Source organism: Talpa occidentalis, unplaced genomic scaffold (assembly GCF_014898055.3).
Source record: "Talpa occidentalis isolate TD23 unplaced genomic scaffold, MPIMG_talOcc4v2.1 talOcc4.2, whole genome shotgun sequence".
Classification (NCBI taxonomy): domain Eukaryota; kingdom Metazoa; phylum Chordata; class Mammalia; order Eulipotyphla; family Talpidae; genus Talpa; species Talpa occidentalis.
This window is the reverse complement of record NW_023602073.1, coordinates 112,297,606-112,320,640: the sequence shown is the minus strand read 5'-3', so window position 1 is coordinate 112,320,640 and position 23,035 is coordinate 112,297,606. Positions and strand designations below refer to the sequence as shown.

Here is a 23,035-nt window from a genome sequence, read left to right as displayed (position 1 = left end):
TCTTTTTCCTGGTCCCTTATTTAAGTTTTCTAAATTCCTGCTATGAGTGAGACCATCCGGTATTTTTCTTTTTCTTTCTGGCTTATTTCACTGCACATGATCCCTTCCAGCGCCATCCATGTTGCTGCAAATTGCATGAGTTTATCTTTTTTGATTGCTGAGTAATACTCCATTGTGTATCTATACCACATCTTCTTGATCCAGTCATCTATTTTTGGGCATTTGGGTTGTTTCACTTTTCATAGTTTTAGCAGAGATATCCATTGCATGTTTTACCTACCCCCAGTCAGCTCGACATGGTATTGCAGTCCAAAATGGACTTGTATTGCTGGATACAATACCTTGCATTTCCTATACATACACACACACACACACACACACACACAAACACACATACACACACACTAGATTAAAAAGTGCTAGACACACTACTGATTAAAGTCACTGGAGGAAGGATTGGCCTTGATGGCAAGAGGCTGTCACCCCTCTCTCTTCCAATCCTACTTCTCCTGTGTCCTTATCTCAGTAAATGGCACCAGCAACAACACGGTTGCTCAAGTCAGAATGAAGAAGGTAGAAGGAAGGAATGAGAGAAAAACATAATGGGCTAGAGACTCTTCACTCATTCAGTTGCTATTTATTGAGTACCTACTATGTGCCAGGTACTAGCAATATAACTGTGACAAAAATGGAAAGGGCTCTGCTTTCCTGGAACTTACAGTCCATTGGGCAATGAGACAAGTGGACAGACCATGTTTTAATATGGCACAATATGTGCCATGATGAGGAAAATCAAGACATGATGAGAACACTTAGAAAGAGCATCACCCCAGTCTGAGTGAGCATGTTAAGATCCGAGATGGCTTTGTAACTGTGACATGAAGGACATGTTACACATCAAAGAACATAGCAAATAATGTTCAAGGCCTTGTCCCACGACCTGAAGGTTAGCAAAATAAATGGAACCTTTACGGAACTGAAAAGTTCAGCATGTTTGCATAGTACAGTGTGAGACAGGAAGAGTGAGAAGTAAACAAGGAAAGGCAAATAAGGATGCATCTCAGGATTCTGACTTGAGCATCTGGGTTGTTGTTGTTGCCATTTACTGATATGAGGACACATGAGAAAGAATTGGAAGAAGATGTGGTGACAATAGCTTGAGTTTTAATCCACCACTAACCCTATGACATAGGAATGATGTTTTTCATGGTTTTGAAAGGTGTTAAAACTAATGGAAATTTGAAAAGTTAATTCACAACTTTAAATCACTTTGTTACTGAAGCCCATCGTATCCTGTAACTACACTCGGACCTCTCCATTTCTATTTTATTTTTCATCCAGCAATAATTTCTTTAAAAAACAAAAGATTTTATTTATGCATACAAGAATTGGGGTCTAGGTCAGAGGTGTGGGGTATGAGAGGATTTACCAGAGACAGAGTGAGGAGCAGAACAGGCAGACCGACTGAAATACACTGCTGAGGGGAGCAGCGGGCGAGACAGGAGAGGTCTGCTGAGCCATGTGGGTTAGCTCCCAGTCTGGAGATCAAACTCATGCTATAGTGGCTGGTGATAGCACTGAGACTTTAACCCCTGAGCCACCAGGGAGGCCCTCAGCCAGAAGTGATTTCTTAATGTTCATATATATTATGCCCTTGCTTGTATTTTGCCAAACGTGTGCTGCAGAATGGGCATCCACGAGTGGAGAAGCAGAGAGTTGTTTAAGGGCTGCATTCTGGCTTTGCTGGTTCTCCTTCACCCTCTCACTTAAATATTTTTGGCCATGATGGAAATGCATAGATTCATTTTCTAGACCATACAGTATTTTTTGAAACGACTAAACAAAAGCATAAGTAAATGTCATTGTGCTGTGTGTAATATCCCACAGCTGTAAGGGGTGTAAACCTCATTGAAGGAAGATTGCTGCGTGGCAAGCATCGTCGTCTGTGTTGATCCCATTGCCCAGCGCACATGGGGAACAAATATGTTTGTGAAGTGAGGGCTCTGAGACTGCTTCTAACCCTCTACCCTAGGCACTGCTTTTCCTCATACCCCATAGGCCGAAATATCCAAGGGTGAGCTTTGTAATTTTTTTCTCCTTTAGTAGTTAAGCAATCCAGAACGAGAAACCATCCAAACTCACATGTCCCTCTTTTTTTATTTTTTATTTTTTTTGGCAGGAATTTAGATAATGGGCTGTGTGCAATGTAAGGATAAAGAAGCAACAAAACTGACGGAGGAGAGGGATGGCAGCCTGAACCAGAGCTCCGGCTTCCGCTATGGCACAGACCCCACCCCTCAGCACTACCCCAGCTTTGGCGTGACCTCCATCCCAAACTACAACAACTTCCACGCAGCCGGGGGCCAAGGACTCACTGTCTTTGGGGGCGTGAACTCTTCGTCTCATACTGGGACCTTGCGCACAAGAGGAGGGACAGGTAAGAATTAAGCTGCTCTTGATTCTTTTGGCAATTGACCCTTTGTACCCCAGTCAGCTCCCTCTGACTCAGGACTTAACATTTAAGTTTTCCACCAGTCTCTCCCTACCCTCCACCAGAGAAGGGGCTGTAAGGAAGCCAGAGCTGGATGTACAAATTGAAATGCAGATGACTGCAGTACGGGGCACCCTGAGTCTGCTGCTCTGTAAGAATTCTGTGTAGATTATGAGAAATGACCTTCTGCTGAGGTACTTCTGACCCCTGGCAGTCAACCTTGGCTTGCCGGCTCAGAGTTACTAGGGCAACTCTCTCAAAATACAGACCCTGAGCCCCATGGCTGAACTTTGGAATCAGAAGCTCTCAGATGTTATTATACTCCATCCTCCTGTCTCCCTGTGAAGAGCCACTGTCCAGGGGTCGTACCTTCTCCTTTGTCTTCCTAATCCTCACCCTGTCTGTCATTTCCTAGCTGGTGGGGTCATTTGGCAACGCTATTTCTGGCCATTCCTCTTTACTGGTACTCTGAGCTTCCTATCATCTTCCATATAACTGAGTTTATCGGCCCTTAAATAATTTTGTGTATCTTTTGTATTTTAAAATTGCATCTTACATATCTGAAGGAATCATCTTCATTTTTAAAGTTGCCTTTCCCACCACAAGGCTACATTTAATTTGTTGTGTGTATTGCTGACTTAGCTAATACTTTGTAAAATCGCTGGCATACATTCCCAGACATATGTTTTTCGAAATATTTGTAAGTTATCTCATGCATCTTTCATCTTCCAAATCTTCTCCCAGAATATGAATCATGGTAATTTGATATTTGACATTTTTGTTCCAAAATTGTTTCATTTATTACAAAAGTTTAAAGAAATGTACATGAGCCATTGTGCTCTCAGCTCATCTGGGAGCAGATGTCTGTCAGCAATAATGGATATATATCATATGGATATAATGGACCCACTGTGTATTTTTGCCTGGGACATGGGCACAACCGAGGCATTATCAGGGTAACTATATTGAGGGAACCTGATCCAGATCATTGGGCATTAGCTACTTCTCTTCTCATGCTTCATATTCCGCCTAATACAAAAAACATTTATGTTCATCCTTGTGTTATGGTGGATCTAGCTTTCCCTTTAAAACAGGTCTTGCACAGATGGAAGGAAAGCTAGATGCACTTACTCATCCTTCCTGCCTTCCTGGAAGGCATCTGGAATGGAGAGAAGAAGGAAAGTCAGGCAGTCTAGGGAAGTCTGTTTCTTGAGGATGCAGGAGAACAAAAAGCCAAAACACACCCAGCACACACCCGCGTGCCTGCTGTGAGAAGCACAAGTGCTTTGCCAGCCAGACTATGAATTCTGCTGATACAGGCCCCGACCTTGTTCATTTACTCAGGAATACTGGACGTGCCTCCTGTGTCTGCAGGTACCAATCATACAGTCACTGGAGAGGGCCGCTCTCCTTGAGCATATGGGTTCTATATGCTACAGTCAGGAGCAGCCTTCCTGTACAAAGCCAGCAGATTCCTTATAAAACTTGAAAATTAAAATAGAACCCTCAAATGTTGGCAGATTTTTCTGCCTTGTATCATTTGGCTTTTTTAAATATGGTTGTCTTTCTCCCCACTGCGACTTTTGGTGCTTTAAGGCAGGCCCAGAACATTGTCTGTGTGTCTCCATGACCTCCTTTGACTCTCCTCCACCTCTAGAGGATAAAAAAGGCCAGTGAGAGCTTGCTGGCTGATGCGTGGAGAGGTTAGGCGAGGGGAGGTATCCCAGCCTCATGCACCTTGTCTTCCGCACGATGGAGCACCACCCTTTTAAACAGTTTAATGAACCCATTAATGGGGAATTTGCTAATAGAGTGCTAAGTGAGAAAAGAAGGCCAGTCTGTCTTCTAACCTCTCAAAGAAACCTAAAGGAAGAAGGACAGCTGCCAAATGAGCCCCGCTTTGCATGGTCAGACCTGCTCAACGCCAAGGTCAGACCTGCTCAACGACACTTGGGTGGGGCAGAAAGGCAAGCTCCACCTCCCCTCTGGCTATGAATAGGCCCACAGACACATTCATTCCCCTGGAACAGCAAAATAGTGACTTGGTAAAGAGCAGAATCCACGTTCTATGTTCTTCAGGCATATGAGACACTTTGAAGCATGTGGAGATCAAAACGAGAAGCCAGAGAGCAGACAAATAGAATGTATTAGTGATCAATTGCTGCATAACAAATATCTACAAAGTTTAGCAGTCTTAAAACAAATACACTGATACCTCGCAATTTCTGAGACAGAAACCCAGGAAGGACTCGCTGAGTCCTCTGTTCAGGCTCCCATGGGCAGCAGTCAAGTTGTGCTGGCTAGGCTGTAGACATCTCATGGTTCCGCCAAGCAGAATCTGCCGCCAGTCCCATGAGGTGTTGGCAGCACTGAGTTCCTTGTTGACTGTTGGCCACAGGCCACCCTCAGTTCTTGGTCAGGTGCGCCTCTCCAGCATGGCAGCTGGCTTCATCTAAATGTTCACACCAAAGTAGTAACGGATGTCTGTGAGAAAGGTAGAAGTCACAGTCTTTTGAAGCCTGTCACTTACAGGCATCCCATCACCTTTGCCTGCTCTGTTGGTTTAAGCAAGTCACTGGGTCAGCCCACCCTCAGGGAAGAGGCTTGCACACAGGCATGAACACTGGAGGGAAGGGTCACTGAAGACTTTCTTAGAAATCTATTATTTAGGGGAAGTTTAGGTCAATTGCCACACTGGATATTTTTTCGCAATTGATAGTAAACTTCTACAGATTAGAACAGTTAACCAGATAAGAGACCGTGGGTGGGTATGAGGGGTAGTAATTGTACAAGCCAGCCTGAGGGTGGATGGGCTCCAGGTCGAAGAACAAGAGAAATGGAGTCCAAAGTAACTGCAGTTGCTAGTGGCAGAACATCCTTGGGGTGAATGTTTACAGAAGAAGCTTCTGAATTCCCCAGGCTGCAGAAAGAGATGTCTATATATTCTGGCTTACTATTATGCCAGGGAAAAGAGTGATCCATTTTACCCAGAACCTGAGTGGAGGACAATGTGTGTCAGAAAAAGAGCACTGCAAAGCTGAACTATAAAACACTGGGATACTAGTTTTAGACACAATTTTAACATCTGTCTACTCCCAACTCATTCAAGGGTGTACAGAGAGAAGTCCTTCATCCTCTGGTTCCTTTAGGATCAAATGATACACCCCCTACAACAGCCAGCCCTGAGACTTCGGCTCGCGTACATTCATTACAACACCACATCATGTTATCAATGCTGATGAAATGCAGATCCTGAGAATGCGGTTTCAGCGAAGATTTCATTTCCCCTTGGTTAACAGTCTTTCCCCTTTTGATTTTGTTTTGTCAGGAGTGACCCTGTTTGTGGCCCTTTATGATTATGAAGCACGGACGGAAGATGACCTGAGTTTTCACAAAGGAGAAAAATTTCAAATACTGAACAGCTCGTAAGTTTGGAGAGGGAGCGGGAAGTGTGCTTGTCTTTCAGATCAGGAATACATTCTTTGTGTTACTAGTCTGTGCCTTTTCAGATATCTGAAATGCTAAAAAAAAAAAAAAAAAAAAAATTCACTAATCCATAGCAACTTGTGAAGTGAAGGTGATGAGTCAGTTCAATATTTTATGGTACTTGGTGTGTCCAGAGAACTTTTTTGGAGAATACCACAGTAGCAGAAATCCAGGCCAAACAAGACTGTGGCAGAGTCGATAGTTCTTCTTTTGGTTTAAAGCACCAGCATCATCTACAGTTTCAGGTTGGCATAGGCCTGGCTGTCCACGCCTTGAGATTTTCTTCACATTTCACAAGCTGCTCTAGCTAAGCCCTCACATAAGGGTAGGCTGGCAAAAGTTCCTTCTGTTTTCAAAACTACTCAACATTCCAGCTAGAAGCCTGTGTAGGCGTCTCCCCATAATGAAAACCTGCCAGTGACTGCAAGCTTTGTGTGATGGAAGAAGTGGTTCCGCCCACTCATGAGTGACCACCACGCGTACATTTTAAACATGGCCAGAATTTCAAGAATGAGAACCACTCACTTTTCAAATCCTACACTCAATACCTCCATTAACAAGTGCAAAGATGGGTCAGATTTCCCATTGTTTCTAAATATTGCCTCTAGTATATTAAGGCAGTGTGTGTGAACAAGGCCTTCCAGAAGAATCCATGCTTAAAAGAAAATGGTGGGTTCCCATATCAACAGCCTGGTCTTCTCCCGAACCCCACCATTTTTCCTTGTGAGAGCTTCCCAGTGGTCAGAGAGGTGTGCCTTGGGGGCCCTGAGGCCCACAGGAAGCTCTCCTTCCTGTCTGCCAAGTCTGATTGCTCTGTCCTCAACGCCTTGAGAAAACTGGATTTTGTGATGGAGGAAAGACTTGAAGCATGGCTCTTCAGCTCTCCCAGGATCATTAGCAAGGGTTGGTGAGTGGCAGCCCTGCTGATGTTGTGAGAAAGAAGTCCTCAGGCCCTGGAAACTGTCTTCTTGGAATGCCGGCCCCTTTCCTGGGATGCCCAAAATGCCATACACTGAGAACATGCTCCCTTTCAATGCAGAAACTGACTTCCTCCCTTCACAGGCCACTTACCTTCTACACAGCAGGAAGCACTGTCTGCATAGCTGCGCGGGTTTTTTCACTATTATTATTGTCACCAATTAACAGGGTGTATATGGATTTGTTGGTCAGTTTTACTTCTTATTTAAATATATGCAAGAAAGTGCACCTACCGGAAGTGTAGTGGTCACACAACAACATGAATGTGCTTAATGCTCAAGCACTTGATCTTTGAAAATGCTTAAAATGGTACATTTTGTGTTATCCATACTCTAACAATTTTTTTTAATTGCACAGTTCACAGAATATTCACAAACTGGTCATGTCTGTGCAACTAGCACCCAAATCCAGAAGAACATTACCTGCCCTCTGTGAGCTCTCCTATAGCCACAGGAATTGTTTTAAAATAGTTAACAGCTGTTATTTACTGGAGGCATCTTCTGTGCCAGCCATGTGCTAAGTTACACATGTTCTCATTTATTCTTCACAGCAAGTTTCTGAAGCATGTCAGAGTCATCATTTGACATATGAGAAGCCACAGGCTCAGGTTAGGGAGCCACCTGGGTGCACAGAGGAGCTAGCAGGTGGCAAAGCCCCCAGGGATGGAGGGGCATCATCCTGGGCCCAGGGTTAGGCCTGATCTTGAGAGATACCCTCCATCCCAGGGGACAGGACCATTCAGTTACAAAAAGATTCAGAAGATTGACTGGGATTTCGGGGGAGGAAGGGATTTGGCTTTGTTCTCTTCGTTGTTAGTTTGATTCTCAGATGAATACTTCTTGTCAGAGTCTACTAACTTTGAATACTGAAATATGTCTCCTTCCCACTCCCCATTTTATGCAGTATTCCTGAAATAGCAAGGTTGGTTAGAACTTGTAAAACTATAGGTGACTTCTAAAGGCAAGAACTAAGAGCAGTAAGAAGTGCCGTACATGCCTCCTGTTCTGTGGGTTTTCTTCACACTGCCCATGGATCTACACCTCAGGCTGAGGGCACCTGGAAAGCCATTCCTCGCCAAGATCAAACACTGACTTTTTCCTTTGTTAATCTGGATAGGAATATCAGTGGCATCCAATTGAAATCTTTGAGAAACATTCACAGATCCATCTCAGTCTATAGTTTGTCATTTGCATACATGGCCTTTGATGTTTGCAGAGGGCTGTAAGCCTGTGACCCTGTTCTCTTAGAAGAAAATATTACAAAGGTTTTTTTTTCTCCTTTAGTATTCTCTCCTCCAAGCCATTTAAATGCCCTTTTTCAAGGTTATAGGGAGAAAAGATTTCTCAAACAAATAGTATATCCTAAAGTCAAGGGTAATAATAGGGAAGAGAAAAATGTGAAGGAAAAACAAAGCAATAATGCAGAACCAGATGGCATCTGTCTCCTTCCCCTCCCCCAGTCTCTTCCAGCCCCTGGGTCTCTATGCTGAAAGAGGGAGGGGCTGGGCTTCTCTGGGGCAGCTGCCACACTTGTGTGTGTGTGTGCGCGCGCGCGTGTGTCTGTCTGTCCATCCCCGTCCCCACATCTCCTCCCATTCCTTTCCTTCTCTAGAGGCAGAAACTGGGAGTCACAGGGAGGGCTTTTGTGTTTTACTGAACTGTGATAGTCTGTGTGCACTGCTGCCCAGCATGGGGGCAGGGGTTTTCATGGAAGTGTTGTCAGTGCTCAATGTGGTATATTTGGACATTATTAAACTTGAACCCATTTGGCAAAATATTTAAATTCATCTATTTTTCCTACTTGCACATTTCATGACTAGTGATCTACCACCTAAAAACAGTAGCTCTTTAAAATAGAATAAATTTTTTATGTGCAGTGAAACAGTGCTCAGTGCCTAGGACAGGGACTGCTTTCAAGGTCCTTTCATTGTGATAGGAAGAAATCTTAGGTTAGAGCACCATTCAAACAGATGACAAAGTTAAAAGTAAGATGAACGGTGACCAAATTTAGAAAGAATCCCCACTTATAATGAAATGTTCCCCAGCTCAACAGATAACTAACTTCTGTCGAAGGCAATGTCACTTCCTAGCTCCGTCAGGACTCCTGGCTCCTGGGAGCACAAGCCTTCTCAGCAACTCTGGGGTTTGAGAATGGGTTTTCCTAACATGTCTTTGAATTAGAGAAACAAAGAGAGCTATTATGAAAACTTAAGAACCAGAGCTAGGACTTAAATCTTATATTTGAATCAGAGCAAGCTTACAATTAAAATCTTATCAGCTCTGAACTGATAAGAACAATCTGAAGAAATGCAGGCTTAATAATTATTATTATCCATAATAACACAAAAAAAAAAAGAAAGAAAAGCTAGCATGTAGAGTTCCTGTTTTCCTAAACCTAGGTAATTGATTTGTAAAAAAGGTATTCTTTACATGTAAGTGACTTGGACTTCTAGTGTGTTGAAAGATGATTTATTCATTTGCTCAAAAGACTTGTATGATCAGTGCTTTGAATTTGTACCAGCCTCATTGGGCACAAAATATTTACTGCATAATACATGGAGTCCCTTGTCAGGGAAAGTGACCTTAGACAGCCTAGAAAAAGAGAGAAGAATTTTATCTTATGAGAAACTGAAAACCCCTGTGAGATTAATGGAGTCACTTAAGAGAAAATCATGAATTCCTGATCCATGACACTAGAATGAGCAGATAGTTGGATTCTAATCTGTGCTAAACTATTTAGTTACAGAGATCAAAATGAGATAGTTCTTGCTGGGTTTAAAATGGAAATCACCTGATTAATAATACCAGATCACCCTGAATAAGACTGGGGTTATCCTAACCCATAGCAAAATGTACGGGCATCTTCCCCCAGATGAGATTTCCATGTACCCCCCAAACTAATAACTAAACTTTGTTTATCTTAATTTAAATCAATTAGAATTTGATGAAAGTTACTGTGCAACAAAAGGTAAGCCTCCATTATGAGCACTTAATTTTTTTCCTCACCATTTTGGGACTTTTTCCAGGTTATATGTAGGGGGCAGGGGAGAAGAGTGATGGGAGAGATCATCTCCCTAGAAGGCAGGGAGCTGATATTATTTTTTTTGTGATGAAATGTCTCCATCTAGTGGAGTATCAGAGACGTAAGCATGACCCAGCATTCAAGAGGAGATAATGTCTCCACTGCCACTTCCTTAAACACATGCACTGTTTAAAGCAAAAAATTAACTTTCAAGTACATGCTTAGATAATAAAATCACAACTTTTTTTTTTTTTGAGGACACAGAAATTAAACCAATACAAGCCATTAAAATGTTAACATTTGAACATTTGAACCTGAAAGGCAAGTGGTAGCTCAGGGGAGCAGCCGAGGGCGGAGCCCACACAGCTAGGAATGGTCTAGCTCCCAAGCCAGCGTGGCTTCCCAGGTGTTCACAGGCACACATATTCTTGCTACCTATAAAATATTTCATAACAAAAATCTGGACATGAACTAAATTTGAGGCTATTAATAAAGGACTTCCTGGATATGAGAAAAATTATCTTCTTCCTTTGATTGACTTATCTGTTTAAATTTGTTAACTAGGGTGAAAAAGGAAAGAATGAAAATGAAGTAAAATACTACTTTGTCAAACCTTTGCCAGCACCCTGATTTCTTGTGGGCTATGTTACATTCCTCCCCACCCCCCACTGCACCCACAGTGCGCCGGAACTTGTCACCACTTCATTAAATCCTCCATGTAGCCGTCGTTCAACGGTCACCTTGCTCAGAGTGCCAGTCTTTCAAGAATGGGACTCCAGAGTAAGGCTTGAATTTTACATGAAGGCTATTTATTCTCTACCTAATTAAATCAGTCTGGGGAAGATCTTTTTTTTTTAAAGATTTATTTATTTATGCATAGAAGAGCTGGGGTACAGGCCAGAGGTGTGGGGGTAAGAGGATTCACCAGAGACAGAGCGGGGAACAGAACAGGTAGATTGACCAAAGCACACTGCTGAGGGGAGCAGTGGGGCAGTCAGGAGAGGTCTGCTGCGCCCTGTGGGTTGTTCCCTGGCCGGCCCGGGGATCGAACTCATGCTGCAGAGGCTGCGAACAGCTTCATAGGTTGCGTCTTAACCCCTTGCGCCACCAGGGAGGCCCCAGGCTGGGGAAGATCTTGACCATGGCCAAAAGCCAACACATTTTCTTCGCTGGCTGAGGACTTTGACACAGAGCCCAGCCAAAAAAAAAGTGCTTTAAAAAAAAAAAATACAAGGTTTTTCATGCTGCCTTCAAGGACCAAAAAAGGAAGGGAAAAAAGTGCTAGGCAGCTGGTGATCAGGGGTCAGAGGTGTCTGGATTTGTTCAAGGGCAATTGCATCCTCCCCTGCCGCTCACACTCCTGACCACAGGCTAGTGGTCAGTTCCGTGAACACCACCCATGTCAGAGCTATAGTCCCACATACATCTGCTCCCTATTGTGAGCAGGGAGAGGCATGCATTCCACCCTTGTTCTGTGTCACACACGTAACTATGCGAGTTGAAGCATATGAACTCTAATCATTTAGTACACTCATTTGTTTTAAGCTGAGAGTGATGTTGGAAGTCCCCCCACCCATTCACATCCTTCTGCCCAGCGTTCTGAGGCCAGTCTACTGTACAGAACACAGGGCCATAAAAAGCAGTGTTGCTAAGAATCTCATTCCTTTAGTGAGTTTTTGTTCTTTCTCTGCACTTACACACAGCTGTGTCTACCCTGCCTACCCACCAGACTCAGATCAGTGCTATAAATAATTTATGAAATAACCTCAGGTTGAAAATATCTAGGCAAGGCTTAATTAACCGATAGTAGTCTTTATGAGTCTACCCGTTTTCTTGAAAACAAGCAAAACAGGTATTCAGAGTACTCTTTGGTCTCTTGCTGTACCTCCTAACTGGTTTCCTTTTTCAGATCATCTGCATCTATAATGCTTTTTCCCCCCAGTGAATCATTAACAGCTGACAAAAATAACACTAAGGCCAACTTGCACCTCTCCAACTGTACCAAAGGACTGGATGGGGCTGAAACAGGCTGTTGAAGTAAATTAGGAGTGTGTGCCGCCTGTCCCCCTATCCCCCCTACCGCCCCACCCCTTATTGCTTTAGTGAACTATAATCAACATGTAACATTGTAGGGCCTCCCCGGTGGAGCAGCAGGTTGAGCACAGCTCTGTAAAGCTGCCCGCAGCCTCTGTAGCGCGGGTTCGATTTCTGGCCTTCCAGGGAGATTCCCACATGGCACCACAGACCTCTCCTGTCGCGCCTGCTGCTCCTCTCAACAGTGTATTTCGGTCCTTCCGCTTGTTCTGCTCCCCACTCTGTCTCTGGTGAATCCTCTCACTCTCCTGCGCCTCTGGCCTGTACCCCAGCTCTTGTATTAAAATAAATAAAATTGTATAAGTTTAAGGTGTATGACAGTAAATTGATAGACCTATATATTGTGAAATATTTGCCCCAGTCAGGTTAGTTGACCCCTCCCTCACCTCACATAATTACCATTTTGTTGTTGTAGTTACGTTTTTTCTTCAGTAGGGGGCAGCTGCTTCCCTCCTCCTCTGTCCAAGTTGGGGACACTTAACAAGCAAAATACTACCCCTCCTGACCCCAGGAGACAACCCTCATGGCCAGAGTCCTAGTTCTCCATCAATAAAACAGAAGATAAGAGACAATCATAGGTTCAAATCTCTGTCAACTCAGATTGTAACCATTTGGCCCTCAGCATTTGGAGAAATCAAGAATTAGAATGACAAAGAGATAGTTACTGTACTCTTATTGCACTGGATCTGCAAATGCAATATTGAAGTGGTCATCCTACTCACTTTTCTCTTTTTTTCTCTGCAGGGAAGGAGATTGGTGGGAGGCCCGCTCCTTGACAACCGGAGAGACGGGTTACATTCCCAGCAATTATGTGGCTCCAGTTGACTCCATCCAGGCAGAAGAGTATGTTTTGTTTTATTGTTTCCACTTAACTATTGCTTCTAAAAGTTAGTTGCCACATAAAATGCCCTTATTATTGTGCAGGAGGGAGAAGAATTTGCTGAAATGATTAAGGGTAGAAAGAGTATGGTGATGCCACGTTTTTCAAGCTTTATGTTGTGGTTTTGGCATAGCAATGCAATGCTTGCTATACTCTTGCTCCTTTAGTAATTTAATTTAAGCTTGCTTAATTAAAAAAAAAGCAAGTGAGGGACAAAGGGGGAGAGGGAGGGAGATGGGGAGCAAATAATTGTTAAGAATCAAATTGAGATATTTTTCCTCTGTGATGTAATCAGAACTGCTACTAATTTTAATTAGTAGTAAAGCACTGAAAAGATCTTCGTTCTATGCCCCAGGTAGAAGCAGCTCATAGTGTCTTATAAGTTGGGACACTGAGGTAATGCGTTTCAAGTGGTCCTCTTTGGACCTGGCATCTCAGTTTCTTTGGTAGTAAATAGTGACTGAGAGTTAGTTGACCCAAGGATTTCACTGGTAGCAGTTTTAGAAGGTGATCAGTAGGCATAGGGGATTCTAGAAGGAACGACTATTGTTCCTTTTCTTCACCAATGAGATAAATGGGCACCTCAAACAGCTGTCAGAGCAGCTCATGTGCCAATCCTAACTTCTAAACTCAGGGAAAGAGAGTGGGCCATGATCTCCTGAATGCCAGAACCTGGTCTCCTCCCTGTCGCTTTGGGGTCCTGCCTCTCCTGCTCAGTGGGGACGGCCTTTAACCGGAGAAAAAAGGCTGTCACCACACCTGGCCTTTAGCTCTGATAATTCATTTTGCCTGGGATTTGTTCAGCCACTGCAAGGAGATTAGACTGCACATCCCCAGCCAAATCCCATATTGGATCATTCTCTTGTCTTTAATTCCCTTGTATTTCCCCTAAGAAGATAGGTTTTGTTTCCCATCTCAAATACTCAGTGGTTCTGAGCTCCTTTTTTCTCTTTGTGAATGCATTTGCCATCAATTGATAAAAGAATTAATATATATATATATATATTAGATTAGCAAACATCTTTGTGTTCTTTCAGAATAAAAGGTATTCACTAAAATATAGCATCACTTTGATTTAGCTGAGAACCTACCCACTGCATATTCAAGTTATAATTGCCAATTTTTTAGACTTTTTTTATGTATGACCAGGTTTTTTATAATTATCTATGGTTATATATGCAATTAACTTTCTTTTAAAATACAATTGTTCTAGTACAATCCATTGTTCTAACTGTTCTCTTTTCACTGCTGTTAATATTTACCCAGCATTTTAAGTGGGTTATTGATACAAACCCAGAAAGTCATTTCTCACAAATAATTGGTCTAATTCTCTTTATATTGTCTAATGCTAAGTTAGGATTATTTCACAGTTTGGTGCCTTTAGAAGTCACTGAGGAACAAATACACAATGTGTCTTTTCTTATCTCCAGTGAAGCTTTCATTCACAAAAGAATTTGACAGTGAACACATAATAGCAATGTTCTAGAATAAAGAATTGAAATTTCTTTTTAGAGGCTGGATCCTTTCACAGTCAAATATTCTAAACATTGTTCCTATCTGGAGATTCCAGTGGAATTCTCCCTTGGGTTCTTGGAGCGCCTGCCTCCCCTTTGGCACCTAGTGCTAAACTGTTAACTAATTGCCAGATTAGGACTGGAGAGGGCAAGGGGACATGAAAGACAAACAACAAATGTTGTGAGGTGGTTTGATAAGATGCCTTCTAAAGTGGCACAAGATTTTCATATTCTCCCTACACAAGTTAATGACAAAGTCCACACCATCTCGTTATATTTAAGGAGATGGCTGTTGTTCCTGGTAACCTGACCATGTAGCTGTGCCCAAGCACACGTGTGGCAGATCAAAGCCCAGGCCATGGGCTGATGCCTTTTACTGATGCAAGTCCTCACACCTGCTTACCAGGAAGAGAAAATAAATAAAAACAAGCATTAGGAGCAGCAGTCATCTCAAATCAGGGGTAATCTTGACAATTTTTTCCAGAGTTCCAGTAAGTCAAAAGTTACTGAAAATATCATGCCTTTGTTCTTTTTTTAAAGATTTATTTATATTTATGCATACAAGGCTGGGGTACAGGCCAGAGACGTGGGGGGTGAGAGAATTCACCAGAGACAGAGTGGGGAACAGAACAGGCAGATTGACCGAAGTACATTGCTGAGGGGAGCAGTGGGCAAGCCAGGAGAGGTCTGCTGTGCCATGTGGGTTTCTCCCTGGCTGGCCGGGGATCGAACTCGTGCTGCAGAGCCTGCAGATTGCTTCATAGTGTGGTGCTTAACCCCTTGTGCCACCAGGGAGGCCGGTCATGTCTTTGTTCTTAATCCATGCTGACTAACAGATTTTTTAATGTTTGATTTGTGACCTTTATATATGCAAAGATTCTTTTGTTATTTCCTAGGGTTTGTAATTATGCTTAGAAGTCAAAGTTCTTATAGATAGGTGTGGGACTGGTCTCCTGTAGTTGCCATTTCAAAACCATGTCTTGGGGGCCTCCCTGGTGGCGCAGGGGGTTAAGCACTGCACTATGAAGCAATCCACAGCCTCTGCAGCACAAGTTCGATCTCTGGCCAGCCAGGGAGCATCCCACATGGCGCAGCAGACCTCTCCTGACTCACCCGCTGCTCCCCTCAGCAGTGTATTTCAGTCAGTCTGCCTGTTCTGCTCCCCACTCTGTCTCTGGTGAATCCTCTCGCCCCCCACTCCTCTGGCCTGTACCCCAGTTCTTGTATGTATAAATAAATAAATCTTAAAAAAAAAAAAAAGGTCTTGGATTTGTCTTTTGGGTCATGCAAGTAGCAAATCTAACACAAACCAGTTTCTGTCATCTCTGGAGAGAAGGAAAAGAACCCACAAATCAAATCTGATTCTCCTTTATTTATTTTTTATGCATTTATTTATTTTTACAGCGTGAAGGAGATGGAGTCAGGATACAATCAGGAACAGATTGAAAGTGGGCCAGCTGAGACTAGGGAAAAATTCATAGGGAAAGGTTAAAGGATAAAATCAGAGATGAAGAGGCTTCGTAAGCAGAAAGCTTACATCATTCCACTTTAGTGAGTGATTGATTGTTAAAAGATGCTTCCTTTCCTTGATCTCACTTAAAGGTGGTACTTCGGAAAACTTGGCCGAAAAGATGCTGAGCGACAGCTTTTGTCCTTTGGAAACCCAAGAGGTACCTTTCTTATCCGTGAGAGTGAAACCACCAAAGGTAAGATAACAAGTTGGAAAAGGTGGCTTGTCATCCAAAGCTGTGGATTAGTCAGAGGGGATGAAAGGCTTATCTCTAGTGTACAAGGATTTTTCAGTGGCACACATCCTCCCTGCCCTGTGCGTGGAGCCCTATTTTCTATTTTCCCTTCAGGCTCTAGAGCTGCAGACAGCTCCAAAAGAGCTACAGAGGCTCAGCATCAAGACATCCCTCCTGACACAGGGTCTGGGCAGCTTCGCTCCTCCAGGCGCACAAGATCATAGGATTTTCAGAAGTCCTTTAGAATCAGGATTCTCTGAAGCTCTTAGTTCCTCAGGCACCAATCACATGGGTTATTTTTGCATTTCTTTTGTTTTTTCATAACTGAGGATTTCTCTTCCTCCAGCCATTGGCCTTTTCATTATTTAATAACTCATTAGAATCCCAAGAGGATCTGGGCCTTCTAGGTTAATCTACCACACACTGTTATCTGCTCCAGTGAATGTGCTGTGAGACAGAAATTGGAAGCTCACTTGTAGAAAAGAGTACTTAGGTTTCTTTAGTAAACAATGTCCCTGCCTCAGTGATGCTGCCTGGGTATGGGAGACTAGCGAAGCATCTCATTCATCTGCCCAGGGGGGAATTGAGTCTATTCTGCGTTAAGTAAAACAAGTGTACTGAGCCTAGTACTATAGGAAAAATTCAAGGAAGCTTTCATTCTATGGTAAAATAATTTTTTACTGATATCTTCTGACATGGGCAAGAGGAGGTGTATTTTTCCTATATTGATGAGTGGAAGAGAGAGAGAGAGTGTGCGAGTGTGTGTGTGTGTGTGTGTGTCTCCTCTTGATAATTATTAATCAGCATAGTCAAGTAAGTGAGACCTAAAAAAGAAATTGGTACTCAAAATGATTGGAGCTACTAATGCTTTGCATATTTACCAGGTGCCTATTCACTTTCTATCCGTGATTGGGATGATATGAAAGGAGACCATGTCAAACATTATAAAATTCGCAAACTTGACAACGGTGGATACTATATTACCACCCGTGCCCAGTTTGAAACACTTCAGCAACTTGTACAACATTACTCAGGTAACCTTAATTACACCCAGCTACTAACAATGGGACACTGGAGGGAGTGGCTAGGCACTAAGCAGGAGAGAGGAATGTATAGTCAGTGGTGAAATAGTTTTCTTTGTTGGCCCCTCACAATGGAATGTGGCCAAATTAAGGTCTATCTCATTTTTCCTACCATAGTTAGTATTAGTTCTGTATGTTTGTCCAAAGATTTTATCACCTTTTGGTTTCCCAACTAGAAAGCAATAGATTAAATTTTAACAGTTGTTTGTTTTTCCATCTTCATCCTGAAATCCTTCCAAGTTCTCTCTTCTCCCCTGCTGTAGTCTAACACACACTGGGAGGAGAGGGTGACAACCCTGGGCACTTCCAAGGGCCTCCAGCAGGGGATGTCGTCTGTCCACCTCGCTTTCCACTCAGCACCGTGGCAGGAATGGCTGCACATATATGCATCTCATCCGCATGACTAGATGAGCTTCCCAACTCATCATGTTCTACATCCCCACCAATACGGTTTCCTAAATAGACTTAGATTTATATGGCCCATGACTCTTAGATCTGTTCCAACTATTGAGTTCAATTAAACTTCTAAACAGTGGAGAAGTCTCTGTTCTAACACCCAGATGTTGCCAATAGTGTGATAGTTATTAGGTGTTTAAGTATGCAATGTATATGTTTAAATAAAGAAGGTGGCTTGATGTATAATTGTTAAAATGATTGCTTTCTTTCCTAGGTGAGCAAGTATATCCCATTAATATGTACACACAGGTTGATATGAGTGTAGATATAGATGCACAAATGCAGACTATATCCCACCTAGCCCAGTGGTTCTTTGTGTAACATGTAATATTATATTGTTCTTCACATTGACAAAACCCCAGAATAGTAGCAACTGATTGCTCTACATATGTTCATGTAAAAATATATGTGAAAATATTTCAGCACCCCCAAAAACAGTCTTCTGAAAATAAGTGGTACCCATATGAAAATCTTATCTATTAATCTTGGGCATTAATGAGTATGTGAAAAAATTAATAACACTTAATACTACTAGTTAATTGGGTATTAGGTGACTTTGGTTTATATAGATTCTAATGAAGTATTTTGGGGAAAATAGAGGACTGGCTGCCTCAGCTTAAGTGATATACTCAAAGTGCCTGCATGTAGTAAGGATTTTTCAAATGCTGAAATATATTTCATTACAGTCAAACATCACAGGCTCCCCAGGGTTTGGATCATTTGAAAATACTGTGTTGGAAAGGGCACCTTAATAACATCGTAAAGCTGGAAGGAGAGAAGGAATATGAAGAGCTATAGACATTTTTTAATCTCAAGAAAAAAATCCATCTTGAGTTAGATTTGTTTTTATATTGGCTTTTCCTCTTCCTCTTTCTCTCTCACACAATAAAATGCCTTTGAAATATTGAAACATAAATAATTTCCTGACTAAACATCTCCGAACCTGTTTCTATCAAAAAAAGAAAGGAATAAAATGTAACTTACAACTGGTACCCAGAGAAAAGCAACGACACCCCATTGCTTTCTCTGGATGCAGGGCCTCCATGGTGTGGCGGGCGGGGCTCTGTCCACCTTCCAAGCCAGCTTTCTGCAGCTTTGTCATTGCCCCGCTGCTTTTTCTTTGTTACGTTTTCTCACTTGACTGCTTAACATGGCATTTAGGCAATTTCCCTTACCACTACTACATTCCAGGGGTATTCTTTTGAGAGAAGGGGGAGGAAAATGAGAAAGTAAAAAGAAAACTACCTCCAAATAACCTCTAAGTGAGAACTACTTTCTCCTTCCTCTTTTTATGGGAAATAGATTCTTTCACATCCTTGAGTTTCTGCAGATTTTGGTTTCTGTTCTTCATCCTTTCAAATCAGACCCCTAAATTATACATGGGGGGCTGTTATATAAGGATTTTTTTTTAGCTGGAAATATCGAAGAAGCAAGAATATCTGACTGGTACAATAGTCAGTTAGAATGCCAAAGAAATCACTAGAGAAATGTGACCTCTTTTCCCCCCCGCCAGATACAATCATTAGCTTTACTAGCTTGTAGTAGTATAATGTTTCATAGAATCCTTGTGCTAAAATTACAGTTTTAAATATATTCATACCGAAGAGAATCCCCAAAGCCTTGATATTAGAGGGGAGAAAGGATAGTCATGTTGGCATTCTGTAATTCAGATATAACTTTTGAAATCCGTGGGGTATTTTCAGGGTTCTAGAAGACTTGTTATTAACACACTGGTCTGAAAACATTTTTTTCTTACTCAGTGAGTGTAGAAATGAAAACAGTCTCTCTCTCTCTCTCTCTCTACATATATATAGACCATATTATACATGGGGTATGGAGTAGTCCAAATTCAGAATGTCCTTTATCTTCCCTCCAATGAACATGTTTCAATGTGATATCTGACCTCCCAAGATGTGTGTGGTCCTCCGCTGATACAGCACTGTTTTTAGTGTGGCTGTATCCTGGCTGGGTTTGTGCGCCTCTAAGTGTTGTTGTTTCACATGTTCTGCTTTTCTCTCCCTCTCCTGCTGCTGTCCCCATCCATCAGAGAGAGCTGCAGGTCTCTGCTGCCGCCTAGTAGTTCCCTGTCACAAAGGGATGCCAAGGCTTACCGATCTGTCTGTCAAAACCAAAGATGTCTGGGAAATCCCTCGAGAGTCCCTGCAGTTGATCAAGAGACTGGGAAATGGGCAGTTTGGGGAAGTATGGATGGGTATGCGAGTCTTAATTACTTTACTATTAGCTTTCTCGTTTGGGGAGTCCCAAACATCAAAGGTGGAAGGTGAAAATAAAGACTTTTGGTGGGGAATAGTGATTCTGATTTTTTTATTTCAGAATTCTGGAATTTCTAGAAAAGAGATAGTAAGTGGTCAAGATTGGCAAATGTCTCAAATTCTACTATTATGTGAGCCTCAATTTATAATCGAATAAATGATACAAGAAATGTTCCAGCCTGTACCAAATGCCTTGTCCTTCATTTGCCAACATTTGTCAAATGAACTTAGTGTCCTAAAGGGCACCTCACCTTCCATCTTTCCTAGTGCATGCATGATTATGGATTATAAGGACTGTGTTTTCTTTATTAATTCCCTTTCCTGTAGAGAAAGCTGATGGTTTATGTTTTAACTTAACTGTGATTGCATCGAGTTGTACCCCACAAACTTCTGGATTGGCTAAAGATGCTTGGGAAGTTGCACGTGATTCGTTGTTTCTGGAGAAGAAGCTGGGTCAGGGGTGTTTCGCTGAAGTGTGGCTTGGTAAGGCAGAGGGCACATTTTGTTTTGGCTACATTTCAAAGCCAATTAAAAGAACATTTTTGAACAAAAACACATACGCAGCCTTTGGGGCCATGCCTCTTAACCTGGATAGCTAGCCAGGCACAGCTCATCCAGATTTTCAGAATATGGTGATACCTCGCTGTATTCGTCTATCCTACTTCATGTGATTAATTAAGACATGCACAGAACAGGAATCCAATACAATAAGAATCTGGTGATTCCTCTTCTTAAGACAAAGAAGGTAAGATACCATATATGAACTACTGCAAGGAAAAGACCATGAACTTTTTGCTCAATGGACCTGGGTTTGAATCTTTACTAGCTGATTAACAATGGACAAGGGGCTTTTTTAACCTCTTTGAGCCTCAGTTTCCTCATCTGTAAAACTGGAATGATGCCTGCTCCATAGGATTGTCTTGGGTGTTAAATACACAGATTTATTTTCAAACTTTAAAATTACCAGATTTTAATCATTACACGTATTAGTAAAATTTTTGTTTCCCATTGAACACAAAACATCATTTTTTGGTAGTTCAAGATCAGAATGCAATGCCAGTGTAACCTGGTTAAGATTGTTACTAGAGAGAAGGAGCTCTATTTAAAACTTAAAGGTGCAACAGTGCGCAAACAGCAAATACCATTTACGGGTTGTCAAATGTTCCATTTATGCTTATTGGTCAGGTATCTTATAAGACTTGAATGAACTCTTTTCTTTAAGCCACTTGTTCCACCTAATCTATATTTTTGTACATTGCAAAATGCAAATATATGAACCATGTTTATAATAGAGTAACAGGAGTTGCTCCAATTTATAGAATTTTTTAATTCAAAAATGAACTTCATTAAATATGAAAACTAATCTTAATTTAAACCAGCCTTCTTTTCCAAATAGAAAATAATATAATCTGACAGTTCTTGTCCCAAGACTGTCCGCCTGTGTCTGTGCAGGCATTTCTTTTAACAAAACTTTCCCTTTCAAAGACAGCAGCTCTCTGCCCACCTGTGTCTATGAAGTCACTTTCTTCTCCTTTCTCTTTTTTTTTCCCTACTAAACCTGCCCTTTTAAATGGGAAAAAAAAAAAAAAAGATCTAACTTAGCAGATATTTTTGTTTGCCTAATAAAATAGTTTTAATTCAGTCATAGAACTAATAATGATGTACATATAGAACCTAGTTGTTGATTTTTTTTTTAATTGTGGGACTGAAAGAGACTTGAAAGATAACCCAGTGCCATTCCTGTTTTATACAGATGAGGTAACTGATATGATCACAAGCCAGGCCTACTAGATGTTTTTAACATATTAAGTTTAAATATTTCTGTTCCCTCTTGGCTGCTGTTTAATTTTTCCAATGTAGCTAAGAGAAATCATTGTTCTTGTGACTGACCATCAGTAAACCTGAGGAATGTTCCTTACCTGGTTGAAGTATTGGCAAGTAAACTGTGAGCTTCTTGCCAGTACTTCCCAGCACACTTGGCTCAACTGTTCAAGGACTTTGTCAAGTAGTTCATCCATTGCAGACGATTGAAATAGAGGTAATTTTCAAACAGTATGTTGCCATATTTATTGAATGTAACACACTCCATAAAATGGAACTTAATCTGATTTCTTCCGTATCCAATCTGCTGCCTAAGGGATTACCCTTACATGGCCAGGCCTGTTCTAACTCCTGGCCTTTCATCTTTGTAAGGAAGTGTCCGGTACTTTTGATACAAATTCATGGCCGAGCCAAGAAAGGAAAGTAGTATGTACCAAAATAAGAAAAAACTTAAAAGAATTGTAAACCATAATATAGCCATAAATAAACACACTTTACCTGATGAAAATACTTGACAGACTCCTTCCAATTCATTATCTTTGTTCAACAAAAACTATTAATTTTTCAACTTAAAATCTAACTTTATGTAAGTAACTACTGCTTTTAATATTTTCTTTTCTATCAAAAAAGAATCTTGGTTTGACTTAATATTGTGGGATGTCTGTAGGTACCTGGAATGGAAACACAAAAGTAGCCATAAAGACTCTTAAACCAGGCACAATGTCCCCTGAATCATTCCTCGAGGAAGCACAGATCATGAAGAAGTTGAAGCATGACAAGTTGGTTCAGCTCTACGCGGTGGTGTCTGAGGAACCCATCTACATTGTCACCGAGTATATGAACAAAGGTAAGTGAGGTCACAAGTGACCTCTCTCAGCTCACCTCACAGTGACCTGCAAGGGCTGTTTCAGGGACCACAATGGAGCTGCATGCTTGCTTTTCCCCCAGTTCCTGATGAGTCAAGAATTCCCATCAGGAAGCACAAACTGTGTGCTCATTAATGAAAATATTTTTAAAACAAGACAGTGACCTCAAGCTTGCCTCCCACCCCCATCCCTGATAAACTCAGTACCTTTTGCAGTCTGCACATGTCAGGAGTTCAGCTCCTCTTCATAATTAAAATATTCATTTTTAATGTTAGGAATTGTACAGAGGGCTATTGAGAGTTTGCTGTTATTTTTGTATGCACCGTTT

General features: G+C 41.8%; 1 protein-coding gene across 3 annotated transcripts in view; it reads left to right on the top strand.

Moving 5' to 3' along the window:
* The window catches only part of FYN (FYN proto-oncogene, Src family tyrosine kinase), a 199,794-nt gene that overhangs the window by 143,382 nt on the left and 33,377 nt on the right, over window positions 1–23,035 (top strand). For 2 of the 3 annotated variants that reach the window (XM_037520245.2, XM_037520244.2), the window contains 7 exons: window positions 2,180–2,437; window positions 5,820–5,916; window positions 12,815–12,913; window positions 16,067–16,170; window positions 17,094–17,243; window positions 19,795–19,959; window positions 22,509–22,688. In XM_037520245.2, the coding sequence (XP_037376142.1) occupies window positions 2,191–2,437; window positions 5,820–5,916; window positions 12,815–12,913; window positions 16,067–16,170; window positions 17,094–17,243; window positions 19,795–19,959; window positions 22,509–22,688 (1,042 nt within the window). In that variant the 5' untranslated portion in view covers window positions 2,180–2,190. Of the gene's footprint in view, window positions 1–2,179; window positions 2,438–5,819; window positions 5,917–12,814; window positions 12,914–16,066; window positions 16,171–17,093; window positions 17,244–19,794; window positions 19,960–20,347; window positions 20,504–22,508; window positions 22,689–23,035 lie in introns of all 3 variants that reach the window. The other variant, XM_037520246.2, reaches the window with a different exon arrangement.